A 19864-nucleotide genomic window follows, 5' to 3' on the forward strand; every position below is an offset into this window, starting at 1 on the left:
TGGTGGTGGTGGTTTCTGGTGGATACTTGCATGGAGAAGCTTTGCTTTCTAGAATATGCTAATACTTAGTGGGATTGGGGGTGGGAACGGTAGGGACAGTTTTAAAATGTGTTTCTGTTTATATTGAAAATATTCCATGTTCTGATGTTATCTGATATTGTGAAGATGAAGACCAATTGTTTGTAAATGGAATCTACTGAATTCTCATGATTGAGATATCTTCAGAATTTTAAATGGGCTTGATTTTCTGAGTACATGGATTTTAAAAACGGGACAGTTTGGGGGAATTTTTTTTTTCTGGACAATGTGATCCTATCACTGACTTCTGCCAAGAAGTGTGTCATTCACTGTTGGATGAAGCCCTCTGACCCTTCCAGTTGTGAAATGTCTAATGAGATAAAGACAGTTATAAATGAATTACGTGAAGGGAGTTTGATAAGGATTACCACCTGAGTTGATGAATTGTTCATCATTTTTTAACTGCCTTTGTAGGAGTGGAGGCGAGAGTAGTATATTTCCTCCTCAAGATTTTGGTATTTTGTTTTTTAGTTTTCTACTTTTAACTCTACCATTTGAATAACTGTTCAGTCTCTATTTGCTGCTCTCAGTTCCTAGATCCACTCTGTTGGCTTTTATCCAAGAAGAATGACCCATTCTGCTAAGCAGTATTTTTAAGGTGGCTTTTATATAGTAATTTAGTCTGTCAGTCTTCTGAATGCTGAATTAATAGAATGATTTCTATTCCTTATTTGTAGGATTGGTATAGGTAACATTACAGTTTTCTCTGTATAGTTTTTTTCTGCCATTTACCAGAGTTAAAACAATCATTTCTATGGGTATGATTCCCAAATACCTCCTCAGAATTTGTCTTCTTCATCTCCAGTATGATAAAGCTAAATTTCTCATCCCCTCAGAAAAACTGCTGTCACTTTTTATATTCCTATTTGTTTGTTATTCTCTGAGATACTCTCTAGTACATAAGCTGTATTGAGTTTTCTTTCATTCCGCTATCCACTCCACAAAAAAACTGCCGGAAAAATGTGTTGATTAAACCTAAATTTATTAGCTTATTTTATAGTAAGTGAAAATCCACCTTGACTAGGTCTTAGTAATTTCTCAGAAAGGGGAAGTCAGGGCAGGATGTTTAGAGGATTTTAGAACACAGACTAGTGATTTTGAAGTAGTCATTGAAAGTTGGAAAACTCATTGGTAGTGAACGAAGCCTATGACAGAAGAGGTTTAAATGGGCGGCCCCCAGATAACAGCCACACTGTTGAGTACACTTAGTTCTTATATGTGTATTTTATTCTCCCCCAAAAGTTAGATATAGTTTATAGCATTGTGACTCTGCTTTTTGAAGATTTTATGTAATTTCTCTATGAAACTATCTGGGATTGGTACTGTTTTATGACATAATTTCTTTCTAAGTTCCTCTATTCTAGTAAAATTAGTCATTTAAGCTTTCTACCTAATGGGTCCAATTTGGGTAAATAGTTTTTTTTTTATGGAATTATCTATTTCATCCAACTTTTCAGTTTATTTGCATAAAAGTTTAGAAAGTAAGTAGTCTCTTAAGATTTTTAAAAATTCTTTGTTCCAATGGTTATTCCCCCTTTGTCATTTCTTATTTTGTAGATTTGTGTTTTTTTCTTTTTTTTAGCTAACATGTCATTTGTTAATCTTTTTCAAAATAGCAGGATTTTAATTTATTTATTATACCTGCTTACCCCCCATTCTTTTCTGATTCTGCTTTTGCCTTTGTTATTATCTGTTTGCTTTCTTCCAGTTATGTTTTTTACTTTTATAGCTTTTGATTTGGGGGTTTGGAATAATGTATTTATTTTTATTGATACAAATATTTAAGGCTCCAAATTCTCCTCTGAGCAGTGCTTCAGATGTATCTTATTTATTCTAATATGTAAAGTTTTTTTAGAAAAAAAATGTAATTTCAGCTCATATTACAATTTTTTTGTTGAGAGCTTATATAATAAATTTTTTTTAGTTTTCAAAGGAAGAGTCATTTTGTTTTTTATGTGTTAGTTTCTAGTTTTATGACATGATCAAAGAATATTTGTAATGTTTCTATTTAATCAGATTTATCAGTATTATTTTTTACTTCATATATATATTATCAGTTTTTGTGACTGTACCATGTGTATTTGATAAGATGTATTTTCTATTTAGAGTGTACAGTTTCAATACATTTAATAATCTCTACCTTACTGAGTATGTTGTTTTATATATTTTTGTTTTTTGTACACTTGATCTGTCTTACACAGAGAGAATGTGTTAAAGTCTCCTATTATTTATTATGAGTTGTGGCTTTTAGTATTTAAAAAATGTCTTTTGTGCCCTAGCCGTTGTGCCTCAGTTGGTTGGAGCATCGTCCCATACACCAAAAGGTGATAGGTTCAATTCCCGGTCCAGGCCAGTCCAGGCACATGCCTACATTGGGTTCAGTTTGGTCAGGACATGTGTAAGAGGCAACCAATCAATGTTTCTCTCTCACATCGATGTTTCTCTCCATCTCTCCCTTCCTCTCGCCCTAAAATCAATAAGCATGTCCTTGGGTAAGGATTTAAAAAAATATCTTTTGTCACATTCAGGACTTTTTGCTTGAATCCTATTCAGTTAATATCATAGCCTCTGTTTTCTTAGTATTTCTATTTGCTCAGAATACCTTTGGGCATACTCTAATTTTTAGCCATTCTCCATCTTTTTGTTTTAGAAGTGTGTTTTCTACACAGTGTAGTTTGGTTGTCCTGCTTTGTGAGCCAAATTAAAATTTTCTTTCCTTAATAGGTGAGTTGAATCTATTCATATTTATTAATATAACTGATAGATTCAGCCTCAACTCTTAAAATTTTCCATTTTAACAGCTCAAGATGGTTTCTGTCGATAAGGCCATAGTCAAGCAGGCTAAGGACTTAGAAATATTGTAGTTTAGAAAAAGGAAATACTGAAAAATGACTTGAATGAGTAATAAGAAATTCTGTCCTTCAAACTACATTGTCTTTAAAAGGGCTTATTGTAAACAAACGGCACAGGAACTGCCAATTGAAAATCAGGTCTCAGTTGGATAGCCATGTGAGTTGTTTGTTTATAATTTACACTGTTATTTGTAATAATGATTTTTTATTCTGTGGTCCTTTGGTTTTTCGTATCTTTCTGTGTACTTGCTCTTTTAAATCCTTTAATGTATATAACAATAATCTATAATAGCAACTTAAGCCATAAAAATAAGGAGGTATGAAAGACTGTACTTAGCATTCCGTATTCATCAGATTCTTGATCTTTTGTCTGTCTCTTTAGAAGTTTTGACTTATTTCTTTCTTTTCACTTGATATTCTTTGTTAAACTGTCAGAAAACGAGCTCAAATGTCCTATTTAGCATTTTCATTGACTTAAGTTCTCTTTACTTCAGATTGTTCTAGGCATTTAATAGAGTTTTTAATAGGTTCTTTTATGTCGATAAATCTCTGAATAATATTAATGTATTTTTATATGTTTTTAATAGGTATAATTCTCAAAAAAATTATATAACCCGAGTTTTAATTACACTGCTATGATATAGTTACTTGATTTTAAAGTCTTTCATGTATATAATTATTACAGACATCACAGCGATTTTCTTCAGTTGATGAAGAAACAAAGCTTCATAAGACTATGTCTCAAGGAGAGATTACGAAATTGGCAGTGAGACAGAAGTCTTCAGATTTGGATATAAGGTATAAAGTATACACTGAGAGTTAATAGGGATAATATTCTTTTCCCTAATTGACTGTAGTTGAATACTGAGCCTCTTTTCAAAAGCATAATTGATAGAGCAGTTAGTTTCTATTTTCAACAAGTATTAAGTACTTACTGTGTGATAGACACATAATAATTCAGATGTATAAAATGAGCTTTATCTTTGTAAGTGTGATTTGGGCAAAGTCTTTAAATCATTATATTACTTGTGATTTTTCTTTGTTGTTGTAAGAAAGATTACACCAGAATGACATTGAAAATCTGGCTTTGGACTTAGATTCTATTCCAAGTGTTTTATAACTGGAACTGGAACAATCTTTCGGGAAATAATGCTATTCTCTTTAAGAGAGTATGTGGAATTTTCATTTGTCAAATGTATTTGGAATGTGGAGAAAAGAGAACCTTAATCTTAGTGTACTGTTTGTAGAAATGCAGATTGGTACAACCACTATGGAAAACAATGTGTGGAGGCCCCTCAGAAAATTAAAAATGGACCCTGGCTAGCATGGCTCAGTGGGTTAAGCACCAGTGTGTGAACCAAAGGGTCACTGGTTCTGTTCCCAGTCAGGGCACATGCCTGGGTTGCCAGTCAAGGCCCCAGTAGGGGGCACTCAAAGAGACCACCACACATTAATGTTTCTCTCCCTTTCTCCCTCCCTTCCTTTCTCTAAAAATAAATAAGTAAAATTTTAAAAAAATTAAAAATTGACTTGTTTTATGACCCAACAATTTTACTTCTGTGAATATATCTAAAGAAACCTGAAACACTAACGCAGAAGAATATATACATACCTATGGTCATTGCATCATTATTTATAATAGCCAAGATATGGAAGCAGTCCAGGTGCGTACCCATCAGTGGATGAGTGGATAAAAAAAGCTGTGGTACATTTACACAATGAAATACTACCATTCATCACAGCATGATTGGACCTAAAGGGTATTATGCTAAATTAAATAAGTCAGTGAGAGAAAGACAACTACCATATGATTTCACTTATGTGTGGAATCTAGTGAACAAAATAAATTTAAAAAATAGAAATACACTCATGTGTACAGAGAACAGACTGACAGCTGTCAGAGGGGAGGGGTGCCAGGGGGCAGGGTGAAAAATGTCAAGGTCTTAAACAGTACTAGTTGGTATTTATGGAACAGCCTCAGAAATGTAGATTACAGCATAGGGAATATAGTCAATAATATTGAGATAAATATGTATGGGGCAAAGTGGGTACTTGGAGTAGCGGGCAGATCACTCTGTAGGGTATGTGATTTTTCTGGCCACTTTGCTATACATCTGGGCCTAGTGCAGAATGGTGTTGGGTATGGACTGTGGTTGAAAAATTTTTTTAAATTAGAAAAATAAAAACAGCAAAGTCACAATTTAAACCCCTCTCCACAATTTTTATTAATTGATGATGAAATTATTGCAGATATAGAAGAAATTTTAGAATAATTTATTTCTTTTTTAAAAATATTTTATTTATTTATCTTTAGAGGGGAAGGGAAGGAGAGAGGGAGAGAAATATCAATGTATGGTTGCCTCTGCCGAGGACACACAATGTATCATGTATCGTGTGTCCCCTGCCTGGAAGTGGCCCGCAACCCAAGCATGTGCCCTGACTGGGAATCGAACCTCGATCCTCTGGTTTGCAGGCCCGTGCTCAATCCACTGAGCTACACCAGCCAGGNGATGATGAAATTATTGCAGATATAGAAGAAATTTTAGAATAATTTATTTCTTTTTTAAAAATATTTTATTTATTTATCTTTAGAGGGGAAGGGAAGGAGAGAGGGAGAGAAAAATGTATGGTTGCCTCTGCCGAGGACACACAATGTATCATGTATCGTGTGTCCCCTGCCAGGAAGTGGCCCGCAACCCAAGCATGTGCCCTGACTGGGAATCGAACCTCGATCCTCTGGTTTGCAGGCCCGTGCTCAATCCACTGAGCTACACCAGCCAGGACAGAATAATTTATTTCTTTAAAAATGAATTTAAAGTACAAATACAATTTATCTATTTCAAGAAAAATACTTATTACCAAAACTGACTCTGCAAAATATTTAAAGAAAAATAAGGCAGACTAAATAAGTGTTTTTGTTTCTTATTATGTTATATAAGGCAATTGGGCCCTCACTGAATACTTGAAGTCTGTCTGGTTCATAACCCTATTAAAGACTATCTCCTTAATAATTGCCAAGGGATAATCTTAGGTACCGTATTTTGTTGTGCATAATGGGCCCTTTTTGCCCAAATTTTTGAGGGAAAAATAAGTATGCACATTATACATGAGTAGTACTAATTTTATATCTATATAAATGTTTTTAATTTTTTTATTTATGCTTATGCATTAAAAGTGTAACCCTAGAAAGCAGTAACAGTGTCTGTATGCAAAATAATACCCTGGAATATGATGATCAGTTTTGTTTTTAAATATAAACAAATAAATAATTGAATTAAAAATTAAAAGGGAAGATTTTTTTCCTGAAAGTTTGGGCAAAAAATGTGGGTATGCATTATACACGGCAAAATACAGTAACCCAAATCTAGAGCAGATCATTTTGGAGATCAAATTTTGACAAACTAGAAGGAGCATATAGCTGGAGACAGCAGATCAAGTATATAAATTTAATTTCTACTTTCTCCTCCAAAATTACCAAAATGACAAAATGTATGCAGAAGCAAAAACAACAACAGCAAAACAACAGGAAACAACTATAATAAAACTAGTATCCAAAAGTAAATAAACAAATTTTAAATGTATTGGTAGGGGAAATTTGAACCCTAAACCAACTGGATAAACCTGAGAAAGAAGCCTCCTTTTGATTGGTCTTCCCCCATCCAACAGAAAACAGGAGATTTATTCCCTAGAAAGGATAAAGACAGAAGATCTCTGCCTGGGGGTTACATATTTGGCACGGGGGATTTAATGACTGTCCACATATTGAATGTTAACATTGCCCAGCTTTTCCCCCGATGTAGTTTCCATATTTAATGTACCATCTAAGCAGATGGTTCAAAGAGTCTTTGGGACGTTTTGTCCAACCCTTTAGGAAAGACCTAGAGATACTGGTATCAGGGGCTCTCCCTCCCTACAAAACAGATGAACCAGCTAACCCTACAAGGAAGACCACAGTTTGGAAGCCCCACCGAACAGCTTTTTTTTTTTACCCTATTTTTGATTGTCACACATCTGAGGAAACATATGAAAGAAACGAAAACTAATGGATAAAATACAACTTGAGAGAAATAAACTATGTAGGGTGGGAAGTGTGTGGAACTCAAGACAGATAGGTACAACTATCAACAGGTCTGCATAAATAAATATGACTGTTCAGTACATCCATGAAAGAAAATAGTGCATGAAAGAGAAACATTGAGGTTTAAAAAGATAGCATAAAGAAACAGCTCAGAAGTGTTACAAAGTTGAGGCCATATCTCAGAAAGTTGCTTACTTTAGCAAGTAGACAAAGAGATGAAGAGGCAAGAAAAAATAAGAAAATTAGAGGAGCTAGCTTTTCAGTGGATCCAATGACCCAGTGATAGGAGCTTTGAAAAGACAGAACAAAGAAAATGGAAGGGATGAAATTGTTAATAAAATAATTCAAATAATTTAACTGAATTGAAGGACATGAGTTTCTAGATAGAAAGGGCCTACTGAGGGCCCAACATAGACATAGACCCATGTCAAAAGACATGTCATCATAAAACAATAGTGACAAAAGGAATCTCTATTATGATGGTGATAAGTAGCTTTTAAATGATTGTTGTATAGCAAGCACTGAAAGAAACCACGTTGGATTAGAGCAGGATAGAAGGCTCTGGGAGAGATTTCAAGAACATGAAACTTGATGGAGCACCTACTATGTTTGAACATATTGAGGAGATACACACAAATGGGGAAACCGTTGGAGGTGAATTGTACATAGAAAAGTAAGCAAGTGTGAAGCAAAATATTTATTAACTATAGGAAAATGTAGATTTTGCTGTGAACTACGTGTCTCAGTTGTGAATATTATTTACATAATAAAAATAGTGAATATTACTAAAAAATATTCTGTATTGATCTAACTAAAATTACAATATGATTCTATTGGGGGCACATCTGTGTTTGTGGAAGGTGTAGAACAGACGTAGCGGAACATGCTTAATTATAATCTGTGGTCATGGGTGTGATAGCAATGTAAGTATAGTAAATATTAAAAGAATCAAACTAATGCAGAAGGGTTGTCTCTAGGGAGCAGAAAAGAATGAGAATGGCAGAGGGTGCTGCCATTTGTAATAAGCCTTGTAGAAAATTTCTGTTTACACTATATGGACATGTAAGTTTAGGAGGAAGCTTTGAAAAAAAAGGAACAGAGGAAAAAAGATCATGGGCTTCAAAACGAGATAGACCACATTTTAACTTCAGCTAAAGTTCCATCAGCCCGCTGAGCCTCATTTGCTCATGTGTAAAGGGAGGACCATACCTGTTTATCACACGTATCACCCTTAAATGACATGGGTTTGAACTAGTTGGGTATACTTGCACACAGATTTTTTGCAAATGCATACAATATTGTGGATGTATTTTCTTTCTTGATGATTTTCTTAATAACATTTTCTTTCCTCTAGCTTTATTGTAAGAATACAGTATATAAATCCATAAAACATACAAAATACGTGTTAATTGTTTATGTTATTAATAAAACTTCAAGTCAGCAGTGGGCTATTGGTAGTTAGGTTTTGGGGGAGTCAAAAGTTATATATGGATTTTCAACTATGCATAGGGTCAGTGCCTGTAATCCCCATGTTGTTCACAGTCAGCTGTACTTGTGAAAATTAGGTGTATCATACATNCATACAATATTGTGGATGTATTTTCTTTCTTGATGATTTTCTTAATAACATTTTCTTTCCTGTAGCTTTATTGTAAGAATACAGTATATAAATCCACAAAACATACAAAATACGTGTTAATTGTTTATGTTATTAATAAAACTTCAAGTCAGCAGCGGGCTATTGGTAGTTAGGTTTTGGGGGAGTCAAAAGTTTATATATGGATTTTCAACTATGCATAGGGTCAGTGCCTGTAATCCCCATGTTGTTCACAGTCAGCTGTACTTGTGAAAATTAGGTGTATCATACATAAGGTATATTAACTGGCTTCTAGTAGATGCTCAAAAAAATTTTTATTGACTAGGTGAACATGTGAAGGAACTCACTGATGTATAAGGAAGTCTTCTAGTAAGGGGTTAGGATATCTGATATGTGGTCAGTAAACTTGAGCTATTGTTATTATCTCAAGGTGTTGCCTTGATTAATGTGATAAGAGTATATTAAGCACTTAAGAATGAGGCAATATAGCATAGTAAATACGATTCTCAACTTTGTCACTCACTGGCTGTGGATCCTTGGGAAAAGTACCTAATAGTTAAGCCCCCAATTTGTCACCTGTAAAACTGTTATAATAGTTGGAAGTAAACATGTTGTTATAATTATATCAAGTAACCCTACACAAGTACTTAGTACTGTGCCTGGCGCAAAATAACAAGTTAAGTGGAGGCCCTTGTTAATTAATATTGATGGCTCATGAATATAGAGTACCATTTAAACTTGTGTTAAATAATGGTAAGTGGAAATATTTAAAAATCTGTCTCCATCATGATTACAAGGTATGAAAACAGGGATGCTTATGAATAAAGACTGGGAGAAAATTACCCCCAAAATGTAAACTAATATATTTCAGAGTGATGGGATATCAGTGTTTTTTTTTACAGTATTTTTTTTCTTGTTAAATTGTCTGCACACTAAGTCCAAGCTAGAAGGAGGACCAGAATGAAAAGGTACCAGTTTAAGGCTTAGAAAACCTGAGTTGGAATCCTACTTCCAGTGCTTTGTGTCTTTTTATTTTAGGGAATTATTTAATGTCTCTTGGGTCTTATTATTTCTCTATTGAAGTTAAGGAAATTCAGATGAAATTTAAATGTGAAATTGAAAATTAAATATGATTAAACTTATGTGAAAATGTTAAATGAACTAATATATACATGAAAGGTCTTTATAACATTAACATAACTTAAAGTGGCATACAAATATTATTATCACTGGGGTGTGCTGATTTCCATTTTTACCTTTATTATTTTTTTTTTTCTAAATAGACCTCAGAGAGCTAGGATGAGATTCTGGGCCAAAGGGAAACAAGGGGAGAAGAAGACTACCAGAGTGAAACCTGCTACGCAGCCAGAGGTCTCAGCACTCTTTGCTGCCTCAGATCCGATTCCAGCTCACCCGTTTCCAGATGGTAAAGGATGGACAAAGGGTGGAGATTGTCTTTGTAATTCCTATTCACTATTTGGAAAAGTGTGCTGTCGCTCTCGTGTTCGTGATGGCAATCCTGTTGGCTGATATTCTAATGAGCTAGGACCAGGATTATTACATCCTTCCTTAACTAAAAAATAATTATAAAAAATACATTGTACCTATAATAGAAGTTCCAAGGAAATGTGGTACAAAACAGTGAAGTAACAACTACTTCAAGAATGGTGGTGAATCTTTAGTCAGCCTCATTTTTTTAAAGTGTAGCCGTCATGTACTCATAGACAAATATGTATTAGTAGTAAAAATAAGAAGGTAGCAGCTAATACTTGAGTGCTTACTATGTACAAGGCATTGTAGTAAGTGTGTGTGCATTAACTCAGTTGATACAACTTTTTGAAGCATATTATTATTCCCAGTTTATAGATGAAAAAACTGAGATACAGAGAAGTTATTTCCTTATAAACATATAGTAATTGGCAGAGCTGAGATTTGAATCCAAGTAGTCTACCTCAAGAGTCCACATTCTTAATCACCCATGCTACATATTAAGTGCCTACCATATGCTGGTGCCTTCAACTTTATAATGGTAGCTGTTATTTTAACTTTTTGAGCATCAGTCATAACACATTTGAAAATACCCAATGGTTAGTTAATCTGTTGAGAAAACTGGTTTTTCTAAATGCTGGAATCACTAACTCTCCAAGGATTTCAGTAATCACTCTATTAGATTACCGCATTCTTCCCAAGCCCTTTGCTTAGGCATGTTTTTAATTACTATGTAAAGATGTCAGCTGTCTTCCATACAAATATACATGAAAGGTGGACCTGTGGTAATGAGGGTGTGAAACAGCAGTGGATGGGTGATAAAATGGAAAGAGGTTCTAGGAAGAAAGTTTTCTCTTAAAGAAAGATATAACAGACCCAGTTGCAGGAAGTAAACAAAACTTCTCATATCTAGGATAAGATAAAGGGCCAAGGAGGAAAGATCGAAAGATCATCCTCTGGCCTAGGAAAGGATGGGTCAGAGGCACCTGTGTGTCACAAGAAAAAAATGGTAGAAATACAATTCGAACCGTGTTTTTATGTGTTGTGGCATTGATCCTATCAGTTGACAAACTGATAAGGATAAAACTAATACTGAATTAAGTGAATACTACAAGTTTCGTTTGGAGGACTTGGAGTTCCTTACCATTATATTACTAATAGGATCAGTTTCCTATATCTTATCTGGTTTACAATAATCACTCTGATTTTCTCACTTTTCACAGTTACCTTCTCCATTGCTAATTCCCAAGAAGAAAGGTTAAAGCTTTTTAGTTGGAGCATATATTATTAGCAGTCTTCATTGTGTATTTGCTCCATAAGGATATGTATATAAAAGTTAAGGTTGTAGCCTTTTAATTATAGTTGGATAAATTTATTAAGGTTGCCCATGTTTTTAATGATGAAATAAGATTATAAACAGTTTCTCTAGTAATTATTTCTTTATTATAAGAAAGATACCGACTTTGCTAAAAGAAAAACATATGTATCTAGGTAAAATCAGTTGACAGCAATTTGAGTGTGTTTGTATCCTGTGTCTTTATAGTTTTTATTCTGGTGCCATATTGAGATTGGGTTAGCCTCGCTTCTGCTGAGGTGGAATTACGCAGTTAGGGGAGGCTGCTTTTCCCCCGGTATCAGAATTAGCTTTTTGATGGGATGAGGATATACCATTGGAGAGAGGTAAGGTGGATACATGTGGGGGAAACAAACATGTATGTGAAATGAGAAGGGGCCAATATTCTCAAGAAGACCCAGGTAGGGTTTTAGCAAACCCAGTGTAGTTCTAGATTGTGATGGACTACATGTAGTCCAGTTTCCTGGGTGTAAACAATTGTAGAGAAAAATTATTGTGCTTTCTAAGAGTGTATACAAAGTCAGTTCACTCCAGGAATTCTCTGGGAAATGCAGTTATTTGGAAGGTACATAAGAAAATCCTAAATACAAAAGAGACTGAAGCAGATATGAGCCATTTGTTACCTGGCTCCCTAAACAGGTTGCCAGACTAAGTCTAGATATTATTACTGAAGCATTTATGGCTGTAGTCACTAGTAAGGAAATAATGATAATTACCAAACCTTACTGGTTTGATAATTATGTATTTTTATAATTAAGGCCATAGAAATTGTTGAACAGTATCAGCTTGGAGTTTCCAGTTACCCAGAACACTGAAAATTACTCATTGCTCTTCCAGAAGCTTCCTCACTTTTGCTCTGGTATAAGATTGGAGCAAGAGGCTAGGTTGCCTCTTAAAATTTATAAGTGATAATTATATAATTTTATATAGCTGGATATTCTTTCAAACAGGAGTAGTTAGACTGACTGAATTAACATGCTAGTGTGGTTCTGTACTCTTGTTTCTTTTCTTTGGGATGGAGGCCTCTGAGATCCAGGCTTCCCATCTGTCACACACTTCTGTCCAGGTTTGTATTAGACCTTAAGAAGACATGAGTATTTTCCGTTGAAAAGTGATAATTCTTAACTACATGTTCTGTACAAATGTGCAATCTGGATTTATTGTTTAACTACCTGGCTTCAAGCATTAATGTTACTTTGCTTTTTAGATATTTACATGTGTTTCTTACAGTAACTAAAGGAACTTATACTTACAAAGAGGGATTTGGAGATTTCATTATTTTTACTGAATATCTTTTCTTTTTGGCTACTCTATCTTGAATCATAGAATCAGCTCTCTATCATCCAACACCTCCTTTGAGCCCAGAGTTGCCTGGTAGTTCCCAGAAGGAGTTCAAAGAGAACAAAGAGCCCTCTCCAAAGGCAAAGCGCAAGCGAAGTGTGAAGATCAGCAGCGTGGCTTTGGAATCTATGCACTGGCAAAATGACTCTGTCCAGATCATAGCAAGTGCCAGTGATTTAAAAAGCATGGATGAATTTCTTCTGAAAAAGGTACACTTTGAATGCTCAGTTAGGCCCATGAACAGCTTTGACTCTGGAATACTTTTATGTATCAGGATATGGCCATTAGAGATCAAGTTGACATATATTTCATTAAGTTAGATAGTCTGTTCTTTGTCAGGAAGATGCAAGTAATATGATACTCATTAGTCAGTCTGGGTAGACAGACGAATGTTTTAGTTTTTACTCTAGACCTCCATTTTACTATAACTGCCATGTTATAGTAAATATAACTATACGAGTGAAGGTGAGGCTTGTCGTTGTACACTTGAAGTTTTTCTGGTAGCACTGTAGAATCATAAATGTTAGAAGGGACATTAGAAATCACCTAGTAGTAATAAAACTGTGCCTATTTAGTCATGCTTTTACCAGGGTCCCTTAATAACAGTGGCTTGCACTTTTGGGCAGTCATTGTTGAAACACCAGTATGTGTCCACAGTTGCATTCACTTCTTTTCAGTTACTTGATTCTCTACAAAAACCCTGTCTATGGCCCGCAGGTGAATGACCTAGATAATGAAGACAGCAAGAAAGACACACTCGTGGATGTTGTATTTAAAAAAGCCCTGAAAGAATTCCGGCAGAATATCTTCAGCTTTTATTCCTCTGCATTGGCGGTGAGTTGGGCATTGTTAGGATATATTTTGTAGTTCAACATACAAAAAATTTGTCAGTACTGTAGGAGATAATAGAAAGGCCATGTTTAACTAGAAATTTCTCCAGTTCCTTGGTTTTGTTTCATGTACAGGTAGGGAAAAAGCATTCTGACTGGCTTCAGATCAATAGCTTCCTTGAATTTCCTTGAGTAGTTTTCTTTTTCCCCTTCCTGGGTATATTTTCAGTTCCTTAAGATACTGAATTTAGATATTCTGGGTATCATTCTGTTTCACCCAGTGGCTCCCTGCTCTCTTGACTTCTCATAATCCTTTAAGTGAAGCTTCAAATTCTTACCTGTGTGGAATTACATAGTTTTTTTTCCAGTGGAATTAGAACAGTTTTATTCACTGATTTCTACTTATCAGTTTATATCACTGTCAAATTTATACTTTCATATGATACTAGTTCTCTTTTAGAAAACTTGTTTTTGATGCTAAAGTGTATAATAATTAATGCGTGACTTATGAGAGAAATTCCCAGGGCTTTTTAAAATTACTACATTTTTAAGCTGTTAGGTATTCACAGAAATTTAGCAGGTTTCACTCAGCAGGTATTTCACAGTAGAGTGGGGGTTTACATCCGCAGGTGCCACGTGGCATCATGGACGTGCCCATTAGAAAGTACATCAGGTTCCTAATCTGTATTCTGAGTACTGCCTGCTGCAAGTTGAGTCAGTCTTCTGTATTTAAAGAATTTCTTCAGAAACTTTAAAGTTCTTTTTTTATTGCTTATTAGGTGGATGATGGCAAAAGCATACGATATAAAGACCTCTATGCACTATTTGAGCAGATTCTGGAAAAGACCATGAGGCTTGAGCAACGTGATTGGAGAGAATCTCCAGTCAGAGTTTGGGTGAACACTTTTAAAGTGTTTTTAGATGAATATATGAATGAATTCAAGACTTTGGATTGTATACCCCCAAAGGTAAATATGATGTGTTTTGGTTCCTAAAAGGATTCAGTTATGAACTCTGCTTAGGCATCTGTTTGGGACAGCTGGTATTTGAGACAAACATTATAGTGAACGTGTCAGTTCAGCATTACTTGAAATTTAACAAACTCCATTCTATCTTAGAAGCTCATCAGACCATATTTTGTAAATCTTTTGCAGTTAATACATTCTTCACTGAGGTAAAATATAATGTTGTGCATTCAAGATTGTACCCTCAGCTTTGATGGAGGTCAATACATGAATTTTCTCTTGTTAAAACAAAAGTTGAAGATGTAATTTACTGTATCATCTAGTGACCTTTATATGGGGACCCACAAATTATATTCTTATTTAAATTAGGTTTTAGGAAAATGTATGTTTCTGGAAATCTATGTAACAGTAATAATAACCTTTATTTTATTAAGTGCTAGGACTTGAACTTGGTGTTTGGTATTTGATGTGATTCTTGCTTCAGCCCTATTAAATAAGTATTATGAAATCTATGTTACAGAAGAGTAGCATTATATACAAAGTTACCAATGTGGCTCTTTTTTTAGTAGTCTAGCTCTAGTTATTATTAAGCATTAAGAACACCATTAATCCTTTTTGTTGATTATGTTCCATTTAAATTCAAGTTACTCTAGTTTCTATGTATTGAGATTTATAAATCATCTGAAATCATTTTTGAAGTCGTCAGATAGAAATAAATCCTTAAAAGTTCTTCTGTTCTATGTTATGCAGAAGAAGATTCTTACTAAGTTTATACTGCCTTTGTTTAAAATTTTAAAAGGTTAACGTTGGAGTGTTCTATACTGTGGTTAGCAGGAAATACATGTAGAAAAGCTTTTTTATATCCAAATGATAGCTTCTAATTTTTATTTTATTTATTGTTTAATCCTCACCTGGGAACATGTTTATTGATTTTTTTTAGAGAGAAAGGAGGGAAGGAAGAAAAAAAGGGAGGGAGGGAGGGAGTGTAGGGGGAGAGCGAGAGAAAGGGAGAGAGAGACATCAGTGTGAGAGAGAAACATTGATCAGTTGCCTCTCATATGTGCCTCTACCAGGGATTGAACCCGCAACCTTTTGATGTATGGGACAGTGCTCACTCAACTGAGCCACTTGGGCAGGGCAATAGTTTTTTATGTTTAGCTCTGGGATAGAGAGTTTTCTAGAGCCAAAATAGGGAAAGTGCAATCTTTAAAATTAGTAATCATTTAATTAGTGGGTAAAACAAAATTATCATATAAGTTAATATGGTGTGGTGTCTGGACAGAACTGAGGTTTAAAAAGACAATAATCTCTAAACGTCCTTTCATTCTCTTTCCTTTATGAGCACTGTTGCACCAAATATTAGAATTTGTCACATATACTTATTCTGTTGCCTTTTGAGCCAAAACATCAGCATTTGCAAAGAAGTAAGAAAGTATTTTGGGTTTTTTTTCTAAATCACAATTTTTGTATTTATTTCCCACCAGGTGCCAAAAACAGAAAGAAAGAAAAGAAGGAAAAAAGAAACTGATTTAGTAAGTTATAATCTTTTATGTTACAAAAAAGTAATTTTTAGGCCAGTAGTCTGAAGAATATCATACAGTATTCTTGTGGAGATATTTAAGAAATAAGCTTATGAGCTACCTAGAGTACTTACGTATAGCTTTAAAAATTATTTGGAATGATAAATGTGACTTTCTCTTTTGTGATTTGACTTGTTATCAGTGGTGGCTTCCTAAAATGGCTGACTTCTGATATACAAAACCGTGTGATAATTAGTAGATGTTTTAAGCCTCTAAATTTTTGGTTATTTGTTACATTAGCAATGGAAAGCATCTAATAGCTGTGCACAGAAATCTGTTTTACGGCTGTCTTGATAGTCATTGCTGGGCCATTGGGTTGTTTCTACTCTTCTTCTGTCACAGACAGTAATGGCACAGTCAATAAGAGTGTGTGTACATGTGAGTGAGTGGAGGGGGATTACTAGAATTGGAATTATTGGGTCATAAGAAAATGCATCTGTCATTTTGATAAATAGTGCCTCATTTCCTCATATGGGTAATTTCATTCTTCCATTTCAACAGTAATGTATCAATGTGGGTTGTTAAATTTTTGTCAGTTTGATAAATAAGGAAAACCTGAGTAGTTTCTCTCTATAGTTTTTTCTTTTATTATCAATGAATATCTCTTTTTATGCTCTAAGTACTATTTACATTTTCCCCCATGGCCTACGTGTTTATGTTCATTGCCCATTTTTCTCTTTTATATCCTTTACCATTAGTTGATCCAAATATTCGTGAGTTAATTCCACACTTTTAAAATTATCCAGCTGTTACTATGTGTAATAATTGACAGGGCTAAATCCTCCCTGTTTACTTTTTCAGAACTTTTCTGGCTATTCTTACTTGTTTTTGTTCATGAGCTTTGAATTCATTTGTCTAATTTGATTAAGCAAAAATCTATTAATAGCACCCTGGCTGGTGTAGCTCAGTGGATTGGGCGTGGGCCTGTGAACCAGAGAATCGTGGTTCGATTCCCAGTTAGGGCACATGCCTGGGTTGCAGGCCACTTCCCAGCAGGGGATGTACAAGAGGCAACCATACATTGATATTTCTCTCCCTCTCTCCTTCCCTTCCTTTCTAAAGATAAATAAATAAAATCTTTTAAAAATCTATTAATAGCTTTTATTAACTTTGCTTATAAGTTAATATAGAATGGATATCTTTATAATATTGAATCTTTAATTTTGAAACTTTTCATCTTTTAAAGTCTATTTTTGTGTCCTTTAGGAAGGGTTTTAAAGTTTTTCACATATAGATTTTTGTTATTTCATGTTACATCTATTTCTGGGTATTTTATTTCAGCAGAGAGAATCACTATAGTTAATAGTATGGTGTATATTCTTCTATGCTTTTTTCTTGACTTATTAAACTCTTTAATCTGGTTTCTCTCAAAGTGTTATTTTTGAGGGGTTTCTGGGACACTTTCAAGGATTTTGCAAGGTCAAAACTATTTTCACAATAATAATTGTAGTAACATTATTTTTCTTCTTCACTAAGCCACCACAAAAACAGTGATGGGTAAAACTGCTAACAACTTAGCATAAACTAAGTCAGTTGCAATAGCGGCAAATGATGCTTATCTAAAAAAATCATTTGTACAATTTTTGTAAATTGGTCTAGCCTTTAAAAATGTGACAAAATCCATATGAAAAAATTTACTGTTTTAAAACATTTAAAGTATATAGTTTAGTGTGGTGTAGTATATAGTTATGTGCTGAATAAGGACATTTTATTCAATCATAACCGCATAAACGATGGTGGTCCCATAAGATTAAAATGAAGCTGAAAAATTTCGATTGCCTAGTGAGGTCAGAGCTTTCATAATGTCAGAGCAAAACTCTACTCTTGTGTTTGTGGTGATGCTGGTATAAACAAACCTACTGTGCTGCCAGTTGTATGAAAGTATAGAACATGCAGTTGTATACAGTACCTAGTATTGATAATGATAATAAATGACTCTAAAATAACAATAAAGAGCCCTGGCTGGATTGAGCATGGGCCTGTGAAGAAAAGGGTCGCCGGTTCAATTCCCAGTCAGGGCACATGCCTGGGTTGCAGGCCAGGTCCCCAGTAGGGGACACATGAGAGGCAACCACACATTGATGTTTCTTTCCCTCTCTTTCTCTCTCTTTCTCTCTCCTTTCCCCTCTCTCTAAAAATAAATAAAATCTAAAGTAAATAAATAGATAGATAAATAAATAAATAACAATAAAGAATATAGTATAGTAAATATTCTTTATTTTTGTTTTAGAGTAAATACTCTCTGCTCATGCAAAAAAATGTTTGCTGTAAGACTGTGCTGTGATTCTTACACTTGTGTTTACCATATCTCTTGATTGCATCATTTCCCTCATGCTTGACTTAATCTCATGGTGCTTTATAAATTTGGTGTAGCCTAAGTGCACAGGGTTTATAAAGTCTATGGTAGTATACAGTAGTGTCCTAGGTTTTCACATTATTCAGTACTCACTCACTGATTCACCTAGAACAACTTCCCATCCAGCAAGCTCCATTCATGGTAAGTGCCTTATACAGGTGTACTATTTCTTCTTCTTTTTTTAATTCTCACCGGAGGATGTGTTTATTGATTTTTTTTAGACAGAGAGGAAGTGGAGGGTGGGGAGAGAGAGAGAGAGAGAAACATTGATTGGTTTCCCCCTATACATACCCCAACTGGGGATCGAACCCACAACCTAGGTAGGTGCCCTGATGGGGGATCAAACCTGTAACTCTTGGTGTATGGGACGACACTCCAACCAACTGAGCAACCTGGCCGAGGTGTTATACCATTTCTTATCTTTTATACTATATTATTACAGTACCTTTTGTATATTTATGTATGTTCATGTATGTAAATATTTAACATTGTATAACAGTAGCACTCAGTATTCAGTACAGTAACATGCCAAATAGATTTGTAGCCTAGGAGCAGTAAGCTATCCATATAGCCTGTGCATGTAGTAGTTTGTTCCATTTAGGTTTGCATAAGTGCATTCTATGATGTTCACCCAGTGACAAAATCAGCCAATAATGCATTTCTCAGAACACATCTCCACCTTAAGCAGTACACGGTATGTTCACTATGTTGTGTAACTATCACCACTGAGAAGTCACTCCCCATTCTGTCTCCCCAGCTCTGGCAACCACTAATCTACTTCCTGTGGATTTGCCTCTTGTGGGCATTTCGTATTGATAAAAAAAATCATACAATATGGGCCTTCTGTGTCCACCTTCTTTCACTTAGTGTAATATTTTCGATATTCATGCGTATTGTAGCGTGTATGGTACTTTATTCCTTCTTATAGCCAAATTATATTCCATCGTATAGATTACACTACATTTTATGTATCTATTCATCAGTTTATGGACTTTTAGATTTTTTCCACTTTATACTTAGTATGAGTAATGCTACTAGAAACATCTGTGTATAACTTTTTATGTCAACATGTGTCTCTAGACTCTATTTTTTTTACAGAAATCACTTTTACTTTATTAACAAACTGTGCCTAGTTAGACTTAGTTGGCAGACATTTTCTGAAAGTAAACAAAGTGACTCTGTCACTTCAAAGAAAACATCTGACAATATTATCAGTAGTAGAGTTTGAGCTTTCAAGCAAAAATTAGAATTGTGGAAAACTTTATTTGCCATTGTGAGTATGACAATTTTCCAGTAAAGAATTTTCTAATGAAATTGTTGATAGTATGAAGAAATATGACTTTTG

At 34.6% G+C, this 19864-nt stretch overlaps 1 protein-coding gene across 7 annotated transcripts in view; it reads left to right on the plus strand.

The window, feature by feature from the left end:
- The window catches only part of MYO9A (myosin IXA), a 274015-nt gene that overhangs the window by 198168 nt on the left and 55983 nt on the right, over positions 1 to 19864 (plus strand). For all 7 annotated transcript variants that reach the window (XM_037047139.1, XM_037047138.1, XM_037047140.1 and 4 more), the window contains 6 exons: positions 3616 to 3728; positions 9889 to 10031; positions 12774 to 12997; positions 13506 to 13622; positions 14398 to 14586; positions 16068 to 16115. In XM_037047139.1, coding sequence (XP_036903034.1) covers positions 3616 to 3728; positions 9889 to 10031; positions 12774 to 12997; positions 13506 to 13622; positions 14398 to 14586; positions 16068 to 16115 — 834 coding nt within the window. The remainder of the gene's footprint in view (positions 1 to 3615; positions 3729 to 9888; positions 10032 to 12773; positions 12998 to 13505; positions 13623 to 14397; positions 14587 to 16067; positions 16116 to 19864) is intronic.

The sequence above is a fragment of the Sturnira hondurensis genome, unplaced genomic scaffold (genome assembly GCF_014824575.4).
Source record: "Sturnira hondurensis isolate 20B ecotype Veracruz unplaced genomic scaffold, ASM1482457v3 Scaffold0005329, whole genome shotgun sequence".
NCBI lineage: Eukaryota > Metazoa > Chordata > Mammalia > Chiroptera > Phyllostomidae > Sturnira > Sturnira hondurensis.